The 18,664-nt window shown below is 43.7% G+C and overlaps 1 protein-coding gene across 9 annotated transcripts in view; it reads right to left on the reverse strand.

The window, feature by feature from the left end:
• PRUNE2 (prune homolog 2 with BCH domain) overlaps positions 1-18,664 on the reverse strand; it is a 276,216-nt gene that overhangs the window by 13,574 nt on the left and 243,978 nt on the right. For 7 of the 9 annotated variants that reach the window (XM_019815787.3, XM_045043727.1, XM_019815782.2 and 4 more), the window contains exons 12-17: positions 16,282-16,455; positions 13,248-13,256; positions 10,311-10,413; positions 9,554-9,685; positions 7,841-7,927; positions 2,295-2,393 (exon numbers count right to left, since the gene is read on the reverse strand). In XM_019815787.3, the coding sequence (XP_019671346.2) occupies positions 2,295-2,393; positions 7,841-7,927; positions 9,554-9,685; positions 10,311-10,413; positions 13,248-13,256; positions 16,282-16,455 (604 nt within the window). The remainder of the gene's footprint in view (positions 1-2,294; positions 2,394-7,840; positions 7,928-9,553; positions 9,686-10,310; positions 10,414-13,247; positions 13,257-16,281; positions 16,456-18,664) is intronic. The other 2 variants (XM_019815779.3, XM_019815780.3) reach the window with 1 other exon arrangement.

Here is an 18,664-nt window from a genome sequence, read left to right on the forward strand (position 1 = left end):
AATGGTATTCAGTAATAGGCTTATGGCTTCTCTCATTTTGAAAATGGCATAACATGAAAATGAGACAATGCGGGCCAGGAACAGAAGTGGCAAAAAGGACATCCAGAGAAGATGGATGGCGGAAGATGGGAGAAAAACATGGACACACGGGGAGGACAGGGATGGCTGTAAATTTCTCCCTCCAGAAGAAAATCTTCCCAAATGGAGCCCTTTTCTCCTTAAGAAACTTCTCCCAAATGGAGTCATTGAAAACTGATGGGTGTCAATGAATGAAAAGTGCCTTGGGCATGTTTAACTTCTCATTTAAACTTTCCTATCAGATAATGAGTCTCTAAAAGCAACCTGATTATAATAAATAACATTCTGGATTGCCAACTCTTGCTGGGAAGGCTCTTGGTTGCATTATGCACATTTTCACCCAATCCTTGGGGCCTTTCTATGAATTGCCCCTTACTTCCCCATTTTCTGGATGCTGCACTGAGGCACGGAGAGGTTTTTTTTAATGTTTACTTATTTCTGAGAGAGAGACAGACAGAGGACCCGAAGTGGGCTATGCACTGACAGCAGACAGCTTGATGTGGGGCTGGAACCCACCAACAACGAGATCCTGACCTGAGCCCAAGTCAGATGCTTAACTGAGCCACCCACGCGCCCCAGCTCGATATCAGGGGCTGGCAAGAAGGTTCAAATCTATTATTAAGCCTCCAAAACCCATTCTCTTCTCTATCTCCAACTGCCACACCATGGAGGCATTGCCGTATTTAGCTAGAAAGTGGTCAGTGCTCATTTCCACTTGAAGAGATAATGTCCTTGTCATCTTTTGCAAAGGGAGACAGCCCTACAGGAGGTGGGTACTCCAGTGACTTTACCGACCGTAGGAGTGGAACTTAGAGGTAGGGATGCTCCTTTTTGAGGTAGCAGGATTGAGCTGTGAGGTAAGCAGGGGGTGGGAGTCCTATAAGCTAAAGAGGGTCAAAGCCGCTGTTAGGATCACACGAACACTGCTTGATTCGGCTAAGCCAACGGGCAGTTCTAAGCCAAATCATTATCCCGCGTTCACCTCATATCAAGAGAAGGAAAACCAAACGCATCTACTCCTGAGCTAGGACTTCTAATACTTTAAGAGAGGTGAAGGAAACTGCTAGAAAAGGGTGTGAGAATTCTGCTGCCAGGCTGACCTGGGTCTGAATTCTAGTTCCATCTCTTCCTTGCTCCTTATACTTGACATAAGTAGCTTTTCTTCGTTGTTAGCTTCCCTTCCCTGTACTTGGGGGTTTACTATGGGGATTAAACACTACATACATAGAGCACTTCTAATGCCTGATACGGTATTGCCCCGAAATAAATGCAAGTCTTTTCTTTCCAGCTTCTTTGCCCACCCCTCCCCCCACCTTTTTTTTTTTTCTTTTTAGTAAAAGGACTCTTTTTTGGAAGTGCAGATTGCGAAGTCTACTTTGCTATCCATCTTATGGAGGAAGATAGGCTATCCTTGGCTGTCTTGTCTGTTTTCTTCGAGCTAAAGCTTAAAGGCCTCCCATTTTCAATCAAATAAAAAAAAAAATGAGTGAATCAGACACAGAGGAAGAAAAGCACAACCCACAGAGAACAACGGTTCTTTGCAACAGTGAACCAAACAGGAGAGTTCCCTCCTCGGCATCCGTACTTTTAAGTCTCCGCTCCAAGCAGCCGGTGTTAACTGTTATTCTCATTATTTTTACAGCACGATCCAGCACCCTTCAGTCTCCATGCTGTTTCCTCACGGGCTGCTAATTGCATTACCCTGAGGAAGGGGATCATCCCTACCCACGCCACCTACCACTCTGCCTTACCTTTCACCTGAAGGGACCCGTGAAGAAAAGGGATTTAGAAGAAAACAGAGAAAAGATAGTTTATTTTTTCCCCCTTTTCCTAGGGCCGGGCAGGTAAATTACTTTCCGTAAGGCAATAAAGAAGGCAAAGCTGTGCTCAGACCCTGTTGTGTCTGCGAGAGAGGGAGACACAGGCAGCAGGTGCACTGATTCATCTTAAATCTATGCTTTGCAAAATGGGGGCAAAATTTAAGGTGAAATGAGCAATGATCGATAACCCCAAGAGAAGATTATGTGAAAGACAATCTGAAAGAACAGGTCTCTATGGGTATTTGGAAAAAAAATACCTATTGCTTGGAAAACACTCAGTATTTATTTTAAATAGAATTCACGACATTTCCCCAGTATTCCAGAAGTGAGTTGTTTTCCAATCCCCTCCAAACATGCAGAATTTCTTACCGAATCTTGGAAACCATCACGACTTACTTGATGATGCTTTCTGGAATATGGATGCAGTCCATTGGGATCAGCCCACTGAGTTCTGATAAACTATTGACATACTTAATTTTACTGCTGAATTTTGAGCTAAAAGAAAAGAGAGAGAAAAGATATCATTAGTGTCCACTTCATCCCTTCTAAGTGTGTTGCCTCTTCTTGAAAATCCTGAAAAAGTTAACACGTTGGCCCCGCACTTACTAAGAAGAAAGGCTACACATCCGAGTAGTTGCAACATGCCAGATACTGTTTTAAGAGGTTTATATGTATTGACTCCCTTATTTCTTCTTAAACCTAGTGAGGTAGGCTTGTTATTATTATTCTCTTTTTGTTTTAAAAGATGTTCCCAGTGCTCCTTTAAAACTTGGGGAGGGGCTGAGAGGAGAAGAGAGGAAAAAAATCCCAAGCAGGCTTCACGCTGTCAGTGCACAGCCCCACCTGGGGCTCAAGCTCACGAACTGCGAGATCCTGACCTTAGCTGAGGTCAAGAGTCAGACGCTTAACTGACTGAACCACCCAGATACCTCTAATTCTTCTTCATCTTCTTTTTTTTTTTTTTTTTTTTTTTTAAGATAAGGAAACTCGACACACAGAGAGTTACGTCTTTGCCTAAGGTTTCACCTCAGGTATATGGTACAGCCTGGATTCCAACCAGAGCAGTCTGACCAGTCTATACTCTTATTTTTTGTAAGTTTTTTTTCTTTTAATTCCAGTTAGTTAACAGTGTTATATTCGTTTCAGGTGTCCAGTATAGGGCTTCAACACTTCCATGCATCCCCTGGTGCTCATCACACGTGCCCTCCTTAATCCCCATCACCTATTCTCCCAACCCCCTCGGGTCTACACTCTTAACCCCACATCACATGGCCTCTCAGAGGTTTCTGCCACTCTCCACATTCATTGGTTTATGGTTCATTTGGCTTTGTTTGCTTGTTTCTTTGTTCTTAAATAAAAATCTTGTCATTAATTCTTTCAGACTCTTCCAAGATTGATCTATTTCATGTTTTTGCACGTTTGTTTATTTCATGCGTGTGTGTGTGTGTGTGTGTGTGTGTGTGGGAGAGAGAGAGACAGACAGAGGGAGAGAGAGAGAGAAGGCAGACAGGGGAGGGGCAGAGAGAGAGGGAGAGAGAAATTCCCAAGCAGGCTCCGTGATATCAGCACACAGTCCAACAGGGGGCTCTAACTCATAAACGGAGATCATGACCTGAGCCCAAACCAAGGGTCAGATGCTTAAATGACTGAGCCATCCAGGCACCCCGAGGTTGATCAATTTTGCAAGTATACATGGGACAGCTGGTTGGGTGTCCGGTTTTGGCTCAGGTCATGATCTTGAGATTCATGAGTTCAAGCCCCACACTGGGCTCACTCTTGTCAGCACACAGCCCACTTCAGATCCTCTGTTCCCTTCTCTCTGCCCCTCCCCTGCTTGTGCTGTCTCAAAAATAAAACATTAGCTTCTTAAAGTATGTATAAACTCATTTTCCTCTTAATATTTTAGCTTAATTGTTTGTTTTTTGTTTTTTGTTTTTAGTTTTTTTCTTTTTTTAAGTTTTAGCTAGCGCGTTCAGTCCAGATGGACCAAAACCATATTCCAGTAACTGGATCTGAATTACAAACAGCTTTCATCTACACGTTATCATGTTAGATGTGTGTAGATGGATATAAGACAACATGAAAAGATACTATTGCAACTGATCAAGGAATGTGCCTCTGGGGAAACGAGTTCCGAACAGAAACTGGCAGTTGTTGAAGGAAGAACTTAGTCTTATCGGTAATGGTTGGATGTTTCATAAGGAGAAAGCATTTGTGTATTATTGGTGTAATTGCAAACTGCTTTTTAAAATGTATCATTCCACTTGAAAGGGAACTTGATCAAGCATCGAACTTTCTGGAATGGTTTCCGAGAAAAAGACCTCTCCAGTCTAGAGATCATGCTGAGCCGTCTGCCAATTGTACTGCCTTCTGTTCAGCTGCTGTGCATTCTAGAAGGAAGGCTTTGCGGGGTCATCTCTCTGTACGGTTATCTTTCACATTTTACTTGCAGTTTGACCCTGGGCCACTGGCGGTGAATGACTGGTGTCTCCACAGAGTCACTTCTAGTCGTCCTGAGAAGCCTTGGATGGACACACACTACCTCTTCCTTCCCCTGGACTTCCTGAGCTAAATTCAGGTTTTGATAAAAGATAGAGTGGGTGGAAGGGGAACCCTCCATCCAGCTCCAGGGTTACGTTCACTAGAATGTACAGTTCTCTGAACATGTCATGTAGTCCCTTTCTTGGTGTGTTTGGACCCCCTGTTTCTACCTGGTTTCAGCTAGTCCATCCTATCGGTTCTTCAAAACGCACCTTGAAGGCTCGTTCTTCTGGAACACCTCTCTTGACGCAGGCTCTCAGCCTTTACTCTCTACCTGTCACCCCCAATTCACCCTCACCGTGTTATCACCCCCATTTGGCTTCAGCTATACCCTCTGTTTCAATTGCTGACTTGTCTACGTCAGCTGCCGTGCCTCTCAATCTCCACCTAACCCAGTACTTGCCACAGACAATTCATTAAAAAAAAATACATGAATTTCCCATCCACCTCTATCACAGGTGTTCTCCTTCAGCAGCAAAAGGACCTATAATACATTTTAGTGACCTCTTTTTTCAGGTCTAAAAATTGGTTACACTGATATAGACTGATTCAGAGGGGGATCTTTAAAGAGGGAGGGTCTCACATGATGAGACTGTAGGCTATAATATTTAAGTACTTGAAATGTGTTTTCTTTACAATTAGGCAGACCACTGGGTTCAAAGTCTGAGTCTATCACTTACTGGCTATTTTACATTAGACCTGGGGTTGGCAAACTATAGCCTATGCTCCAAAGCCAGCTTGTTAGCTGTTTTGGGTTTTTTGGTTTTGGTTTTGGTTTTTTTTGTTTTTTGTTTTTGTTTTACAGTCCTCCAGCTAAGGATTGTTTTTACATTTTTTTTTAATATTTGAAAAAAATCTGACACCAAGAATATTTTGTGATATGAAAACATTTTTAAGAAGTTCAATTTCAGGGGCGCCTGGGTGGCGCAGTCGGTTAAGCGTCCGACTTCAGCCAGGTCACGATCTCGCGGTCCGGGAGTTTGAGCCCTGCGTCAGGCTCTGGGCTGATGGCTCAGAGCCTGGAGCCTGTTTCCGATTCTGTGTCTCCCTCTCTCTCTGCCCCTCCCCCATTCATGCTCTGTCTCTCTCTGTCCCAAAAATAAATAAATGTTGAAAAAAAAAAAAAAGAAGTTCAATTTCAGTGTTCACATATCAAGTTTGATTCGAAGACAGCCACACCTACTTATCTACATAGTGTCTATTGACTGTTTTGGACCTATAATGGCAGAATTGAGCAGATGTGACTGAGACGGGACGGTCCACATAACCTAAAGTATTTACGGTCTGATCTTTTACAGAAAGGGGTTTGCTGGGTTTTGCATTAGACAACTTAATTGACTTCACTGAACCTCAGGGATGTTTCCTGCACGAGGGAAACAGGAAACAGTACCTCCTTCAGAGGACTCACATTACAATTAAATGAAATACTGCCTGTACATACTCAGTGAATGTAAGCCATGAGTTTCTATAATTTACCACAATACTCTTTGCTATCATTTTATTACTGTTGTTGTACTTACCATCTTGAAACTCCCTTCGGCAAATGATGTTGAATTGTAATTACTTCTCAGTATTCTTACAGTAACAAAGTTTTGTTATTTACCGAGAAACTTATTTGTTTTATAACACCCAAATGATCAAACAAATATCAGTGAGTGGATATGATAACTAACATTTACTTTTCTTGGCTATTAAATTTGAAAAGAAAAACTTTTAAAAGATTCTATTTTTAAGTAATCTTTGTATCCAGTGTGGGGCTTGAACTTACAACCCTGAGATCAAGAGTCACATACTCCACCTACTGAACCAGCCAGACACCCCACCATTAAATTTTTTATAAGCTCTTCAGTGTACATTGATTCCTATTCCCTTATCAAAACATTTTCTTTTTTTTAATGTTTATTTTTATTTTTGAGAGAGCGAGAGAGAGAGAGAAAGTGTGGGGGCGGGAGGGGCAGAGAGAGAGGGAGAGAGGATTCGAAGCAGGCTCCGGGCTTTGCGCTGACAGCAGAGAGCCGATACTGGGCTCGAACTCACGAACTGTGAGATCATGACCTGAGTCAAAGTTGGATGCTTAACCTGAACCACCCCGGCATCCCAAAGCATTTTCTATCATTAAAGTAAGTGGCTTTTGTATACCTTAAATATTTCATATTATTTTTTAAAATTTTTTTTTACATTTCTTTATTTTTGATAGAGACAGAACACAAGTGGGGGAGGGGCAGAGAGAGAAGGAGACAGAGAATCGGAAGCAGGCTCCAGGCTCCGAGCTCCGAGCTGTCAGCACAGAGCCTGACGTGGGGCTTGGCTCGAACTCACAAACCGTGAGATCATGACCCGAGCTGAAGTCGGATACTGAACCGGCTGAGCCACCCAGGCGCCCCTCTCATATTATTTTTTTAAAGCAATTTCACATGGTATGGTAAAGAACTAAACTTTGCCAGAGGAAAACTAGGTTGAAAGATGCTACTCAATGGTTGGAAGTAGGAGGTGGAAATGCTACATACATGTAAGGGAACACTGAACAAAAAAGGTAGAATTGGGAAGGCACAGTAAATGGCCATGTAAAAAAGAAATAAAGGTTTTTAACCTTTAGCATTTTTTTTTCCTCCACAGTGATCAGAATGTTTCTTAGAAATTCATCAATAACTTTGAGACAGAAAACTTTCAGTTCATCTCCTCTGCATCCCAACGTTAGGTAAGACTGTATTTTATTTTAAAGCTCTCTAGGCAATACATCCTGTCCCTTTCATTTAACTGTTTCAAGTCTCACTATATTATGAGGCATGTTTTCTTTGTCTTTGTGTCCCCAAAATGTAAGGTTAGACAGTATCTAACACAACATAAATGGTGGATAAATATTCACAGAATTGAACTGAATCGAAACCCAGAATCCTCATGGGCAATGAAAAAAAAGCTCTCAAAATGGCTGCCCAGACTCTTTCCCTAAGTTTCGTGACCTACATGATATGTGTTCAGAAGAAACAGAACAATTAAGACAAGGCACACCACTCCCGTTTCTGTCCTTGGTTTGTCTTTATTTTTCCACTGTTGCGTAATGATGCCTTTTCTACGCTCTACAAATTACCAAGTCACTTTAAAAGTATTACCTACTCCCTTCTGTATTATGGCATGGAAACCCTCCCACTTCAACCTCTGTGTTACAGCAAGCAATAGAGAGGTCATGTTTCGTAATAGTGGGGAAAAATGGTCATTACAAAATAATGCTCACCCTTAATTAGGGTTCCTTGCTACACAGTCCAAAATAGCATTCCAGGAAAGGCAGGGGCCAAATATGTCTTCCCAAATACTGTCTGTGTTCGTGAATTCTTATTTACAGGACGATGAACACATATTTTGAAAAACGACTAGCAGTACTTTTAGTATAATAACAACCATACCTTATAAAAGGTCGTGTCACTGCAAGGATTGTTCTGATGAACCAAGATGGATGAACAATGATGAATGATTTCAAATTCTTTCGCAACCTATTTAACAAAAACAAAAAAAGAAAGAAAAGAAAAAAAATCACTCCTAACCCTTTTCAGTAGGAGTTAAAATGGAAAGTATATCCCCAAATAAGCATATTATAATATTAGAGAGTTCTAGGTAAGTTCCTATTATCTGATGGGAAGGAACTGAATGACCATGATTAGTAAAAAAATTATTTTATTAAAAAGTTTTTAATGTTTATTTATTTTTGAGAGACAGAGTGTGAGTGGGGGAGGAACAGAGAGAGAGGGAGATACAGAATCCGAAGCAGGCTCCAGGCTCTGAGCTGTCAGCACGGAGCCCGATGCGGGGCTTGAACTCACAAACCATGAGATCATGACCTGAGCTGAAGTCAGATGCTTAACTGACTGAGCCACCCAGGTTCCCCCACCACCAATTTTTTTGAGATATAATTTGTAACTTGTATGAGTCCAACCTCATTTTCCCTCAAATGTAAAGTAGGATGGGTGTATTTCTGGACTGCATAAATCTATGACTATCAGGGTGCATTTTTGCTTAACAATTCTTTTCATTTTTGCCAGCATTATCTTTACTGTTTTGAAAAGAACACATTCTTACTAGCAACTTAGCCAATTTCTTTGATCTACTAAGCCTTGGTTTCTTCTTCTGTATTATGAAACAAGTAACAGTAGATCATGTGGTTGTTTGACTTTCAGATTACCATTTTAGCATTCTTGATATTCAGGCATGTTTTGAAGCATTAGCAACGCTACTTTATGAATGTTTAGATCATCAAATGGATCTTAGATAACGTAACAGGGCACTCGCATGTTGTCATGCATGAAGCCATGTCTAAGGGGATGCCATACTTAGCCAACTAAGTCACCCAGGTGCCCCTGACATGTTTTGTTCTATTCAAGCCAGTATGGGTGGAAGTGAAGTATCTTGGGAAAAAAGTGCACCACGGGACCAAATGGGCTAGTGGTTAACTTGAACTATCTCGGTGAATGATGGACTATAAGCCCAACAGTCGCCCAGATCAACAGTCCTAGTGCACATAAGCAGCACTTACATCACATAAGTGACACGTAAAACCAGTAAACACACGTAAAACCAGTCACGTAAAACCAGTAAAGAATCGTGGATACTCCACGGGTGCCTGGGTGGCTCACTTGGTTAAGCATCTGACTCTTGATTGGCTCAGGTCATGATCTCATGGTTTGTGGGTTTAAGCCCCGAGTTGGGCTCCGCACTGCAGAGCCTGCTTGGGATTCTCATTCTCTCTCTCTCTCTCTCTCTCTCTCTCTCTCTCTCTCTCTCTCTCTCAAAATAAATAAATAAACTTAAAAAAAAAAAGAATCATGGATACTCTGTTTATCAGGACAAACCGCACCTTCACGCGGGCAACGGCATACACATAGTTTAGAACAGACTTGGTCGCCAGGTTTGAGATGACAACACGTAGCAAAACCTAGGGGAGCTCTGCTTTATTTCAGATTTGGGGCAGCAAGTGAACTTTTCTTAATATTTCTGTCCTTTCTTAACTCTGCATAATTCCATGTTCCCAAAACGTGATCACGTGTTTCGGCAGATGAAAGGGAATTAGGAATGGGAGTTATTGAGGAAGCCAAAACGGAGGTTAAATAATGACGCCCACGTACCGTCTGTCAATCATCTGGTAGCATTTCTTCATCCAGCCCAGCCCTGGCATCTTGCGTCTGGGGGTTGCACCATTCAAGTACACAATCATATAGTCTTCAGCTACCATCAGCTCTAAAGTGCTTATTACATATCTGATCACAGGAAGGAAGAGGAGGGTTTTCATTTCCCACATGAAACAGTTCATCTTATTTACAACATGATTATATGACATTTAAATTACAGAGCGTATGACATTTAAGAATGGTTGTGCATATTACCTCTTTACCTTGAAAAGAATGCAGTTTCCTAAGATTATTTCTCTGAGAGCGAGTATTGCTCATTTATCTGTAGGGTTATCTTGTTTTTATCTTTTTTTTTTTTTTTAATGCACGTACGCTAAAAAAATACGTAGGTTAGAACCCGAATTTCAAAAATGTCAACAAGGTTATCACGTACCAAAGGCACAAGTGAAGGATATAAATGAAGCCATGTTACGGGGGGGGAATAAAAATAACACTTTATCCAAAGGAAATGTTCCAGGATTTGAGAGTGCAGGCAAGACTAAGTGTTCGTTTTGTCTTCAAATCACTCAACTGACAAAAGTTCTTTTAAAGGCTTTCGCCTCTTGAGCAATATTCCTTGACAGAGATTTCATTGACTTTTCATCAAAGGCTTAGAATATTCTACATCATCTATTTCCTCCCATTAAAGATGCACTATCCGCCATGCCATGCCATAGACATTCACTCAAAGCACTTTGCCATAAATATCACTCACAGGAAAAGATTTTCCATGACATAGTGGTAATCCGCCCGACTGCTGTCTGGCAGAAAACAGGCAGCAAACACAATGATTGCATTTAGGCCGTCCCCATAGTATCCTGGGGGACAAACAAAAAGACATTTGTGACCAACTGAAAGCTCTTAACAAGATAATATTTAACCTAAAGGGCAAATCTGGAAGCTTTGGCAAGCGTGTGTGCGTAAAGGTAACAGATCTTTAAGTGAGTATTATATAGACTATACTTCTGTAAGTACATAACCTTATTTTCAGTGGTTATCATAGAGTATAATATATGTATATTGTATACAGCCTTAAATATACAGTGTGAATATATTTGCATAAATGGCATATCCATTGATTATGGACGATTATATGTGTTGTACATAGTCATGAATGGGGTATATAAATATTCAACTTAGCAAACGATGGGGGTTTTGACTTACAGGTTTCTAATATATAATGCTTCAGTCCTTTAATGGCTAAGAGGCTCTCCCTGATCCTTTTTAGCTGTTTTTCTCAGACTCTGGTTAATTTAAAGGGAAAATCTAGTCACTGAACTGCAATATAATCAGGCTCACATACTCCAGTGACCAGATACTAGTAGGTTAACAAGCAAAACACCTTTATTTTGATTTTGTGGACTGGTTCACTTGCCTGTAGTGTCCCTGGGATCTCCAGATTCAACAGACAGTGCACTGACACATGGAAAGTTCTGGCCAGGCCTAGAGTCACTGAGCACAGAATACAGAGCCTCATCTTTTTAAAAAAGAACAAATTCAAGAAAGGCCTGGTGAAAGCCAACCTCTCTTTGCGTTTTACGACAATACGTGCTTCTGAGAAAACTTGAGAATTACTTCCTGGTGACGTGGACAGGAAGTAGAGGTGGGGGTGCTATACGCACGTGTGTGAGAAAATAAAAGGCAAGTGTGAACTCCAAGGGTCAAGAAAAATATAGGGACATCTCAGGACATTCTACCCACATCTGAAAGCTGTGTGGCATTCTCTAAGCTCTGTGTTCCCTCAGAGCTTATCTTGGACACTCATGGCAGCTGTTGGTCAAACCTCCATGGGTTTGTGCATGGAGTCTCTCGTGTCCTTCAGACTTAAAAATGAAGGAATGCACCGTGTTTTCATTTTTTAATGTCCCTTCATAAACACTTGGAATTTTTGTCATATAACATAGGTCTGGACTTCAGAATCATTAAGTAGAGATTGCCTCAAAGCTCTGAGTAGGCAGACAGGACATACCCTCAAGCCTGATCTGAACTCAGTGCGTTTCATTTTTTCAGAACTCTAAATACCCCTCTGGTGATTACATGGCAGGAAAATACCAGCTGGATATAGACTTGGATGGGCTTAACTCTTGAAAAGCAGCTTAATAAGACGTTCTCTACAAAGACAGTATGACCCTACCACAAAAGAGGTGGGGGAAAAGAGTGATACCAACTAAAAATATATCAAATTATGGGTTTGTGTGTATGACTAATTTGAGGTTGTTGGATGCAGTGTTTACTCCACATGTGTTAGAAAATGCTACCTATGTAAGTATACACCCGATGTAACCCATGTTTGCAAAACAGGATTGCCGTGGCTTCCCTATGGATTATTTGCTTTGTTCTGCCTCTTCCAACATGCAGGTAGTTACCAACTTCTTTAAGAATCAGATGTGAAGGAAGATGGCAGGAGATACATTGTAATACAAGAAGTGTTTGTTCCACCGAGCAATTTCATTTAAACAGATTCAGAACCCAATGAAAATCCACAAAGGATACCGCGGCTTTGCTACACCAATGCTAACACCACAAAGGTAGGCCATTTAGACTGCGCACAATGCCAAGGACCGGGTTCATTCAAAGAGAGAATAGACATAATGAATCCAACTTAAAAACAAGTACAAAAGCATCTCTGTAAACGTAGCTGCTTGGCTCCAGGGTGTCAACCTAACTTCAAGATCATGACCACTCAGCTACTTTGATTTCTGTTCCCATTTCTGGAGAATTTCTAATTCTATTTTTTTTTTTTTTTTTTTTTTAAGGACAGTCCGAGGTTTCTAAACAGTACTTCAGAAGTCATCTTAAATGGCATTTCAGCTCTTTGTGTCAGTGTGCCTGTCCTTGGAATGCTGTGGTGTCACGTTCACCCAGGCTCATTAACTCGAAGGGATACTGAAGAATCAACTCGCCACGTCCTGATCATCGTCTAAGTCAGGAATGCCTCTTTATACAAAAATGCCTGAAATTCACTAGTGAAGGTGGAGTTTTGTAGTTTTGGGCAGAGGAGCTGCAGGAAGGGAAGAAGAGGCAGGAGACAGAGGAAGAGAAGAGGAGGAGAGACGGTGGAAGACGCAAGAAAGGAACGAGAAGAAAAAGACTTCTTCGGGGAAGTTCTCCTTCCCAACCCAGATCTGGTGCCATTGCTGTCAGGCTCGGGAGATATTTCAGATCGTCCTTGCTGGCAAAGGGCGGTAACTGGAAGGAATGGGTCTGTTTGCTCTTGGTTCCTCGCACATGCCTTCGAGGGGGTCGGCTAACCCGATTTCTGTGCTAATATTTCGCTTATTGCAGCTTTAGTCAAGGGAAGTCGGCTGCCAGCCGCCGAAGAGTTCATTAGAAGGACGGCTTTTTGAAAGCATGTACTTTAGCTCTCTTCTCAGGAACCAGGAGGTGAGTTCAGGGTGTGTGCGCTGAGGTGCATCAGCAACGCCATCGCGGGGCCTCCTGAGACCCTCTGGGGCGCTAATGCAAACCTTACCTGAGGCGGAACAGACAGGCATGAGAGGGATGGGACACAAGTGTGCCGGCCGGCAAATGGAATGGAGAGAGGAGGGAGGATGTGACAGTCGCAACCAAAACATACACACACACACACCAGCCCGCAACTCTTCTCATTCTTTCCAGGGTCATGTGTCCAGCAACACTGCAGAGAAGTTACCTGAATCTCCTATAACGACATAAGAGAAGTAAACAAAAAAAAAAAACAACACAAAACAAAACAAACACACACAAAAACACAAAAACACACAAAACAAAACAAAACAAAAACAAGAAAGGAAACTTCTCATTATAATGCTTCGGTGTAACTGTCCTTGGTTATTGAAATACATTCTCCGTCCCCAAGTTCATAAAAAGCCAGTTTCTGGCCTCCGAGTGACCCCACACTGTTGTTGATCCAAACCACCTAGACCTCTCTTTGGTTTTTTTGTTTGTTTGTTTGTTTGTCTGTGCAGATAACAGGACTATTGCTCATGGGCTCATGGGTGGTGACCCCGGCTCTGAGATCACCTCTTTTGACTGCTGAGGTAAGGGAGGGCTGAGAAGCTAGGTCATGTCCCAAGGTCACAGAGCAGTTAGTGGCAAAGACAGGTCCTGAGCTCTGTTCTTCTATATGGTGTCCAAGGCCTCCTACCATAGCTCCTATCAAGGTCACCCAAGCCGAAGACTGCGTTATTCGGATACTGCTCTCACGCGTGCTCCCAGCTGGCATGACCCTTGGCAGAGTCTGGCTGTGCAGCGAACTTAGGTGGCGGTTTTAATCACCCCCACCTTGCAGTTATTGAGGTGCTGCTTTCCTGTTGGCCTGAACGGGAGAACTTCTTCGTGGGAAAATGCCAGACACGCCAAGACCCGTGCTCGCTATGGAGTGCTGCTTCTTACACGCTCGTCAGAAGCCAGGATAACAAACACAAGAGACTGCTATCTGGGGAGTGTCGCTTTCTCATCAGTAGCGTCTAAGAAGGGGGTGTCAGCTTCCAACACAGCGGACCCAGCTCTGGCAAATTCAGAAGTAAAAATCTGAACCCAGTCTTTACCTACAGAGCACAAAAGCTGTTCGGGGGGTGGCAAGAGGCAGCGTCCCGCTAACGTCCCGGATGGGTGCAGCCAGGGGCACACTCATGCAGGCCAGTGCCCGGAGGAGGCCGAGGCAGAGCTGGGGACAGGAAAGGTGGCCGTTTCTTCCAAACAACACTGGACAGACGCGTGGACAAAACCGAGCTGACGACACAGAATGGAGGGGAGCGAAGGCCAGGGGAGGGGGTGGCTGGGACGGAGGGCACAGCAAACCACGTGATCCGCGACGGGTCAGCTGAATTTTCACCAAGTGTGTGACAGGCAGAAGCGGTGGCTTTTTGGGGTTTTTTTTTTGGTTTTGTTTTGTGTTTTAACCCAACCGTGTGGATGATAATCACTCTTTCCTGATTCGGGCAAAGCACGGATGGGCTCAGGAGCGCTGGGAAGCATTGATGTTGTTTCTTCACACCAAAGGGGCTCTTAAGTTAAGATCCCGCATGGTCAACACACAGATGACTACTGGGCGACTCTGATTTACTTCGACAGACTTTTCTACCTCGTTCGACTTTTTTTTTTTTTTTTTTTTTGAATGGGCACAGGCTACTTTTATAATCAAGCTTTGTGTGGTTTTCTTTTTATTTCCAAAAGGCAAACAAACCCCAAATACCTGATGGGTGGTACTGAGGAGGTAGGAGCTTCGGGGAAGATCTGGGATGATGTTCGGGTTGTGGAACAAAGGGGTTGTTGATTCTATTGGCCGGCTGGCTGTTCCCTTCAGCGAGATCGGGCCAGCTCTCGTTCTGCAGGGCTCTGCAAACGTTTCCCTTGGAGCAAACTGCCTCCCGCGCCCACAGCACCTGTCCCCGGGCCACATGACCACCGCAGGTCAGACAGGGAGGCAGGGCAAAGCAAGGCCGTGGCCAGGGGCGCCTATGGGCATTTTCTTTGGCTGTCGAGGTCGGAGTCCCTGGGAGATCCTGATACTTACACGAAGGTGGCAGGGCCTGAATGGAAGATGGATAATCTGGCTGGCGGAAGGAAGTGTGAAAAGACAAAATGTCCTTCTGCTTGGTAGAAAACAAAAGCTACAGGTTTAATGCAGCGCTAAGACGCTATTTCCCTGTCCCCGGAAGAGAGAACAATGGCCTCGTCAGCTGACACTTTTTTGGAAGAGCTGAGCGCTTAGGGTGGGGCCTCAGGACTGCAGGAAACGAACGCATGCAGCAGAAAACTTAAAAAAAGCCGTTTATGTTTCCTGAGGTTGACAACATTCACTGTGGTGCTTGTGCTCATCTGACTGTGAATCCAAAACCAAGCGAGGCTCCCGGAGCTCCCAGAAAGCACTGGAAAGACCGAACACACAGCTTTTCTCTCTCCCTGGTCCGTCCCTAAAGCAGGTGGAGGCTCTCACTGCAAACGCCTGTCATCAGGCACAGATGCAAACGGAGTCCGCAGAAAAGCAAACTTCAAGCAGGGGGAGAACCGACCAGGCTGAGCCTCAAGAGACTTATTCCTAAAGCTTCTCAGAGGATTCAAAAGACCATTTCGTTTCTAGAATGACCTCTGGGGTAGCGACCTTCCTACAGGTCGCAGCAGCACAGGCGCGAAAGCTATTCAGGTGAACCCTACAACCACGAGACGTGTGGTCGCCACCTGTCACCATACAAAATTATTACAATATGATTGACTATCTTCCCTATGCGGTACTTCCCGTTCCATGACTTACTTATCTTATAACTGGCAGTTGGTTGAGCATTTCATAAGGTATATAATTGTGGAATCACTACGTGGTGCCCTTGAAACTAATGCAACATTGTAGGTCAACTCTGTTAAAAAAAAAAAAAAAACCTACAACTGACCCATATGAATTTCAAACAGACGTTATTTAATTGGACAGCTGCAGTTTTCAAGAAATTTGCACAGAAGATTACCGCTGTCAGATATGCGGTGTGAAAAGCAGTTTTCACACTGGAAAGCTATTTTTTGCATAGTAGGCTTCCCACTGTTTATTGAGTTGCGTATGAGGTAATGCACTTGGCTCTGCACTCCCCTGAATATCGATTGCAGAACAGGATTTTGAGGATGTCATGCCTCAGAGAACCCTACTTGCATTTTTCTAGTAAAGAACTACGGCTGCCCTCCTCGCCACCTCCCAGAGTCGCAAAGAGCTGGACTACCTCCGTGAGAGATGACTCTCCTGTAGGGCTCGATGACCTTCATGTCAATCCGCTGCTCCTGTTCTCCGATCACCACGGTCCTCCACAGCCGGTTGTCCTCCCGCTCCTCCTCCGCCGTATACTCTGGAATGGACTCTGACTCTTGGCCGGAATCTTTGTTAGCTGTGGAACTTTCTGGAAGGGAAGCACAGAGCAGGACTGAGGAGCAAGACTCCACAGCTGAGGCAGTTCCACCGCGGGCCATCTCCTGGCAGAGGCAGAGTCAACCTGATGGCACCCTCTGTTTGGCACAGACAGCCCTTATACAGATGAATACCATCCTGACCACATAAAAGACACTCAGTGAGGTCTTATTTATTGACTGAGAGAACGACCAAATCCATGCTAAGGCCAAGCTGAGGGTGGGGACAGATGCAGGGCTAGAGATGCCCCGTGTTGGTGAGCTACGGGTGGATAGGCTGCTACCAACTCATCCTTGAACGTACAGGTTGAAGACCTGTACACTGTCCTCATGGGGTGAAAGTCTGTTTATCAGGCACAGATCATTTTATTTTCCTTGGGCCACAGATCCTCGTGTATCCTGTGTGTTAGGTATCTCGATGATACCACCAGCCTAGACCCTCCCCCCACCCCCCACAACTCTAAGACTCTTACAAAGGAGTTGAGCTCCCTTCCCTACTGGGAGTGAAGTTGGGCAGAAATATGGTGTTACTGCCTACGGAGTTTTCAAAATACGCTATGGAAAGATTTCATAGTAAGCAAGAAACAGACAACTCTGTAGACCAGAAATGCTCTGAGACCAAAAACTCATAAGACTCCTATTTGTGGGTACATGGGGCAGTACCAAAGCCCGCTGAGCATTCTTCGGGGGAACATTTACTGCACAGTCTCGTGCATCCGCAAACAAGCAACCATGTTAAGTTTTTGAAAGAGCAGCTGTTTCCATTTTTATTTCAACTACGAGTAGAGTTTAACAATGGTTATTCTCTGTATGGTTCAGTAATTTGAAGGAAAAGATTAGTTATAACCTTCACCATAATTCTGTGAGGTACGATCCTTCTTATTTTTTTCATTCGTGGGAAAAGACCTTTCATTTACCTTGTACTTATATTTATTTTATGGTACTTTGATAATATGAGTATTATTCTTATCTACCACGCATCAGGCAGAGGAGTAGGCATAATGGACCTGCCCACACAAAAGCTGACCTTGAACTAATTTGCTATCACACTGTACCCTGCATGTGTGACTGTCTCATTCTCTTCATTTTACCATGAGGCTGCGAATTCCTTGGGCCTGGAAATTGTGCGTGAACCACCTTTGTTACTCACTTCCACCAACCAACTCCACGCTTAGCTTAGAAACCTGCCCAGAGCACCCAGTGAAAACTGAGGCAGCTGGGTAAATAGAGAAAAGCTTGGACAAGTTCCTGAAAATACAGGTACTCTGTAAGGGGACCACAACAAAGCCATCGTGTTCTGGAAGATTCCTCAAGACACACTCAAACGTGTCTAATTATCTGTGACTTAGAATTGCAAAATGGAAGCCAGTTGGGAAGCAGTCCCAGCCTTTTCTGCCAACACCAACAGCGACCAGACAGGCAGGCTCACTCTGGCTTCCTCTGCCTTCCCGCCACTGCCCCTCGTCTTACCGAGGACAGAAAGCAGCAACCTTTGGTTGCAGCCCAAGTTCCGCATCACTGGTGCAGATCCATCCATCTGCACTGGACTCCCTGTCTGGGCTCCTTTCCTGCTCTCCCTTCCTCTTGGCTGAGGGCCCTTGGACGCTCATCTTAGTTTCCTTCCTGGGACTCTGTTCTCCATCTGGCCTCCGCGCCCTCAGAGCTCTGGGCTCTGATGTGGGCTTGTCTTCAATGTTCCTGTACATACATGCTCTGCCCTGCAGCGAGCTCACCTTCCACGAGCCTTTATCCTTGTTTGGGACTCGCTGGCCTGCTCTAGCTTGACCCAGGTGATCAGTGTGGGGTGACTGTTTTGTTTTCTGCACGCTTTGATCGAGGCTACCTCACTTGAAAAACATTGTACGCCGTATTCTTTTTTCTGGTTGGAAAAATAACATGCTAACAAAAGTACAAACAGTACAGACAATCGTCCATGAAAACAGCAATAATCACCAGTCCTGCTCTCACTCATTATTGTTTGCTCTGTATTCTTTTTATTATGCACATGCACACGAGCATAGCCCCCCACCCTATTTATGATTATTCTATACATTCTACATGTTCTATACATTTTCTTTTATATTGTGCTCGTATCTAATAATATAGCATAGGGTTCTTTTCATCTCAGCGAATATCAAGCCTGCTCATCTTTGTTTTTTTTTTTTTAATGTTTATTTATTTCTGGGACAGAGAGAGACACAG

This window comes from Felis catus, chromosome D4, assembly GCF_018350175.1.
Source record: "Felis catus isolate Fca126 chromosome D4, F.catus_Fca126_mat1.0, whole genome shotgun sequence".
In the NCBI taxonomy this organism is placed as follows: Eukaryota; Metazoa; Chordata; class Mammalia; order Carnivora; family Felidae; genus Felis; species Felis catus.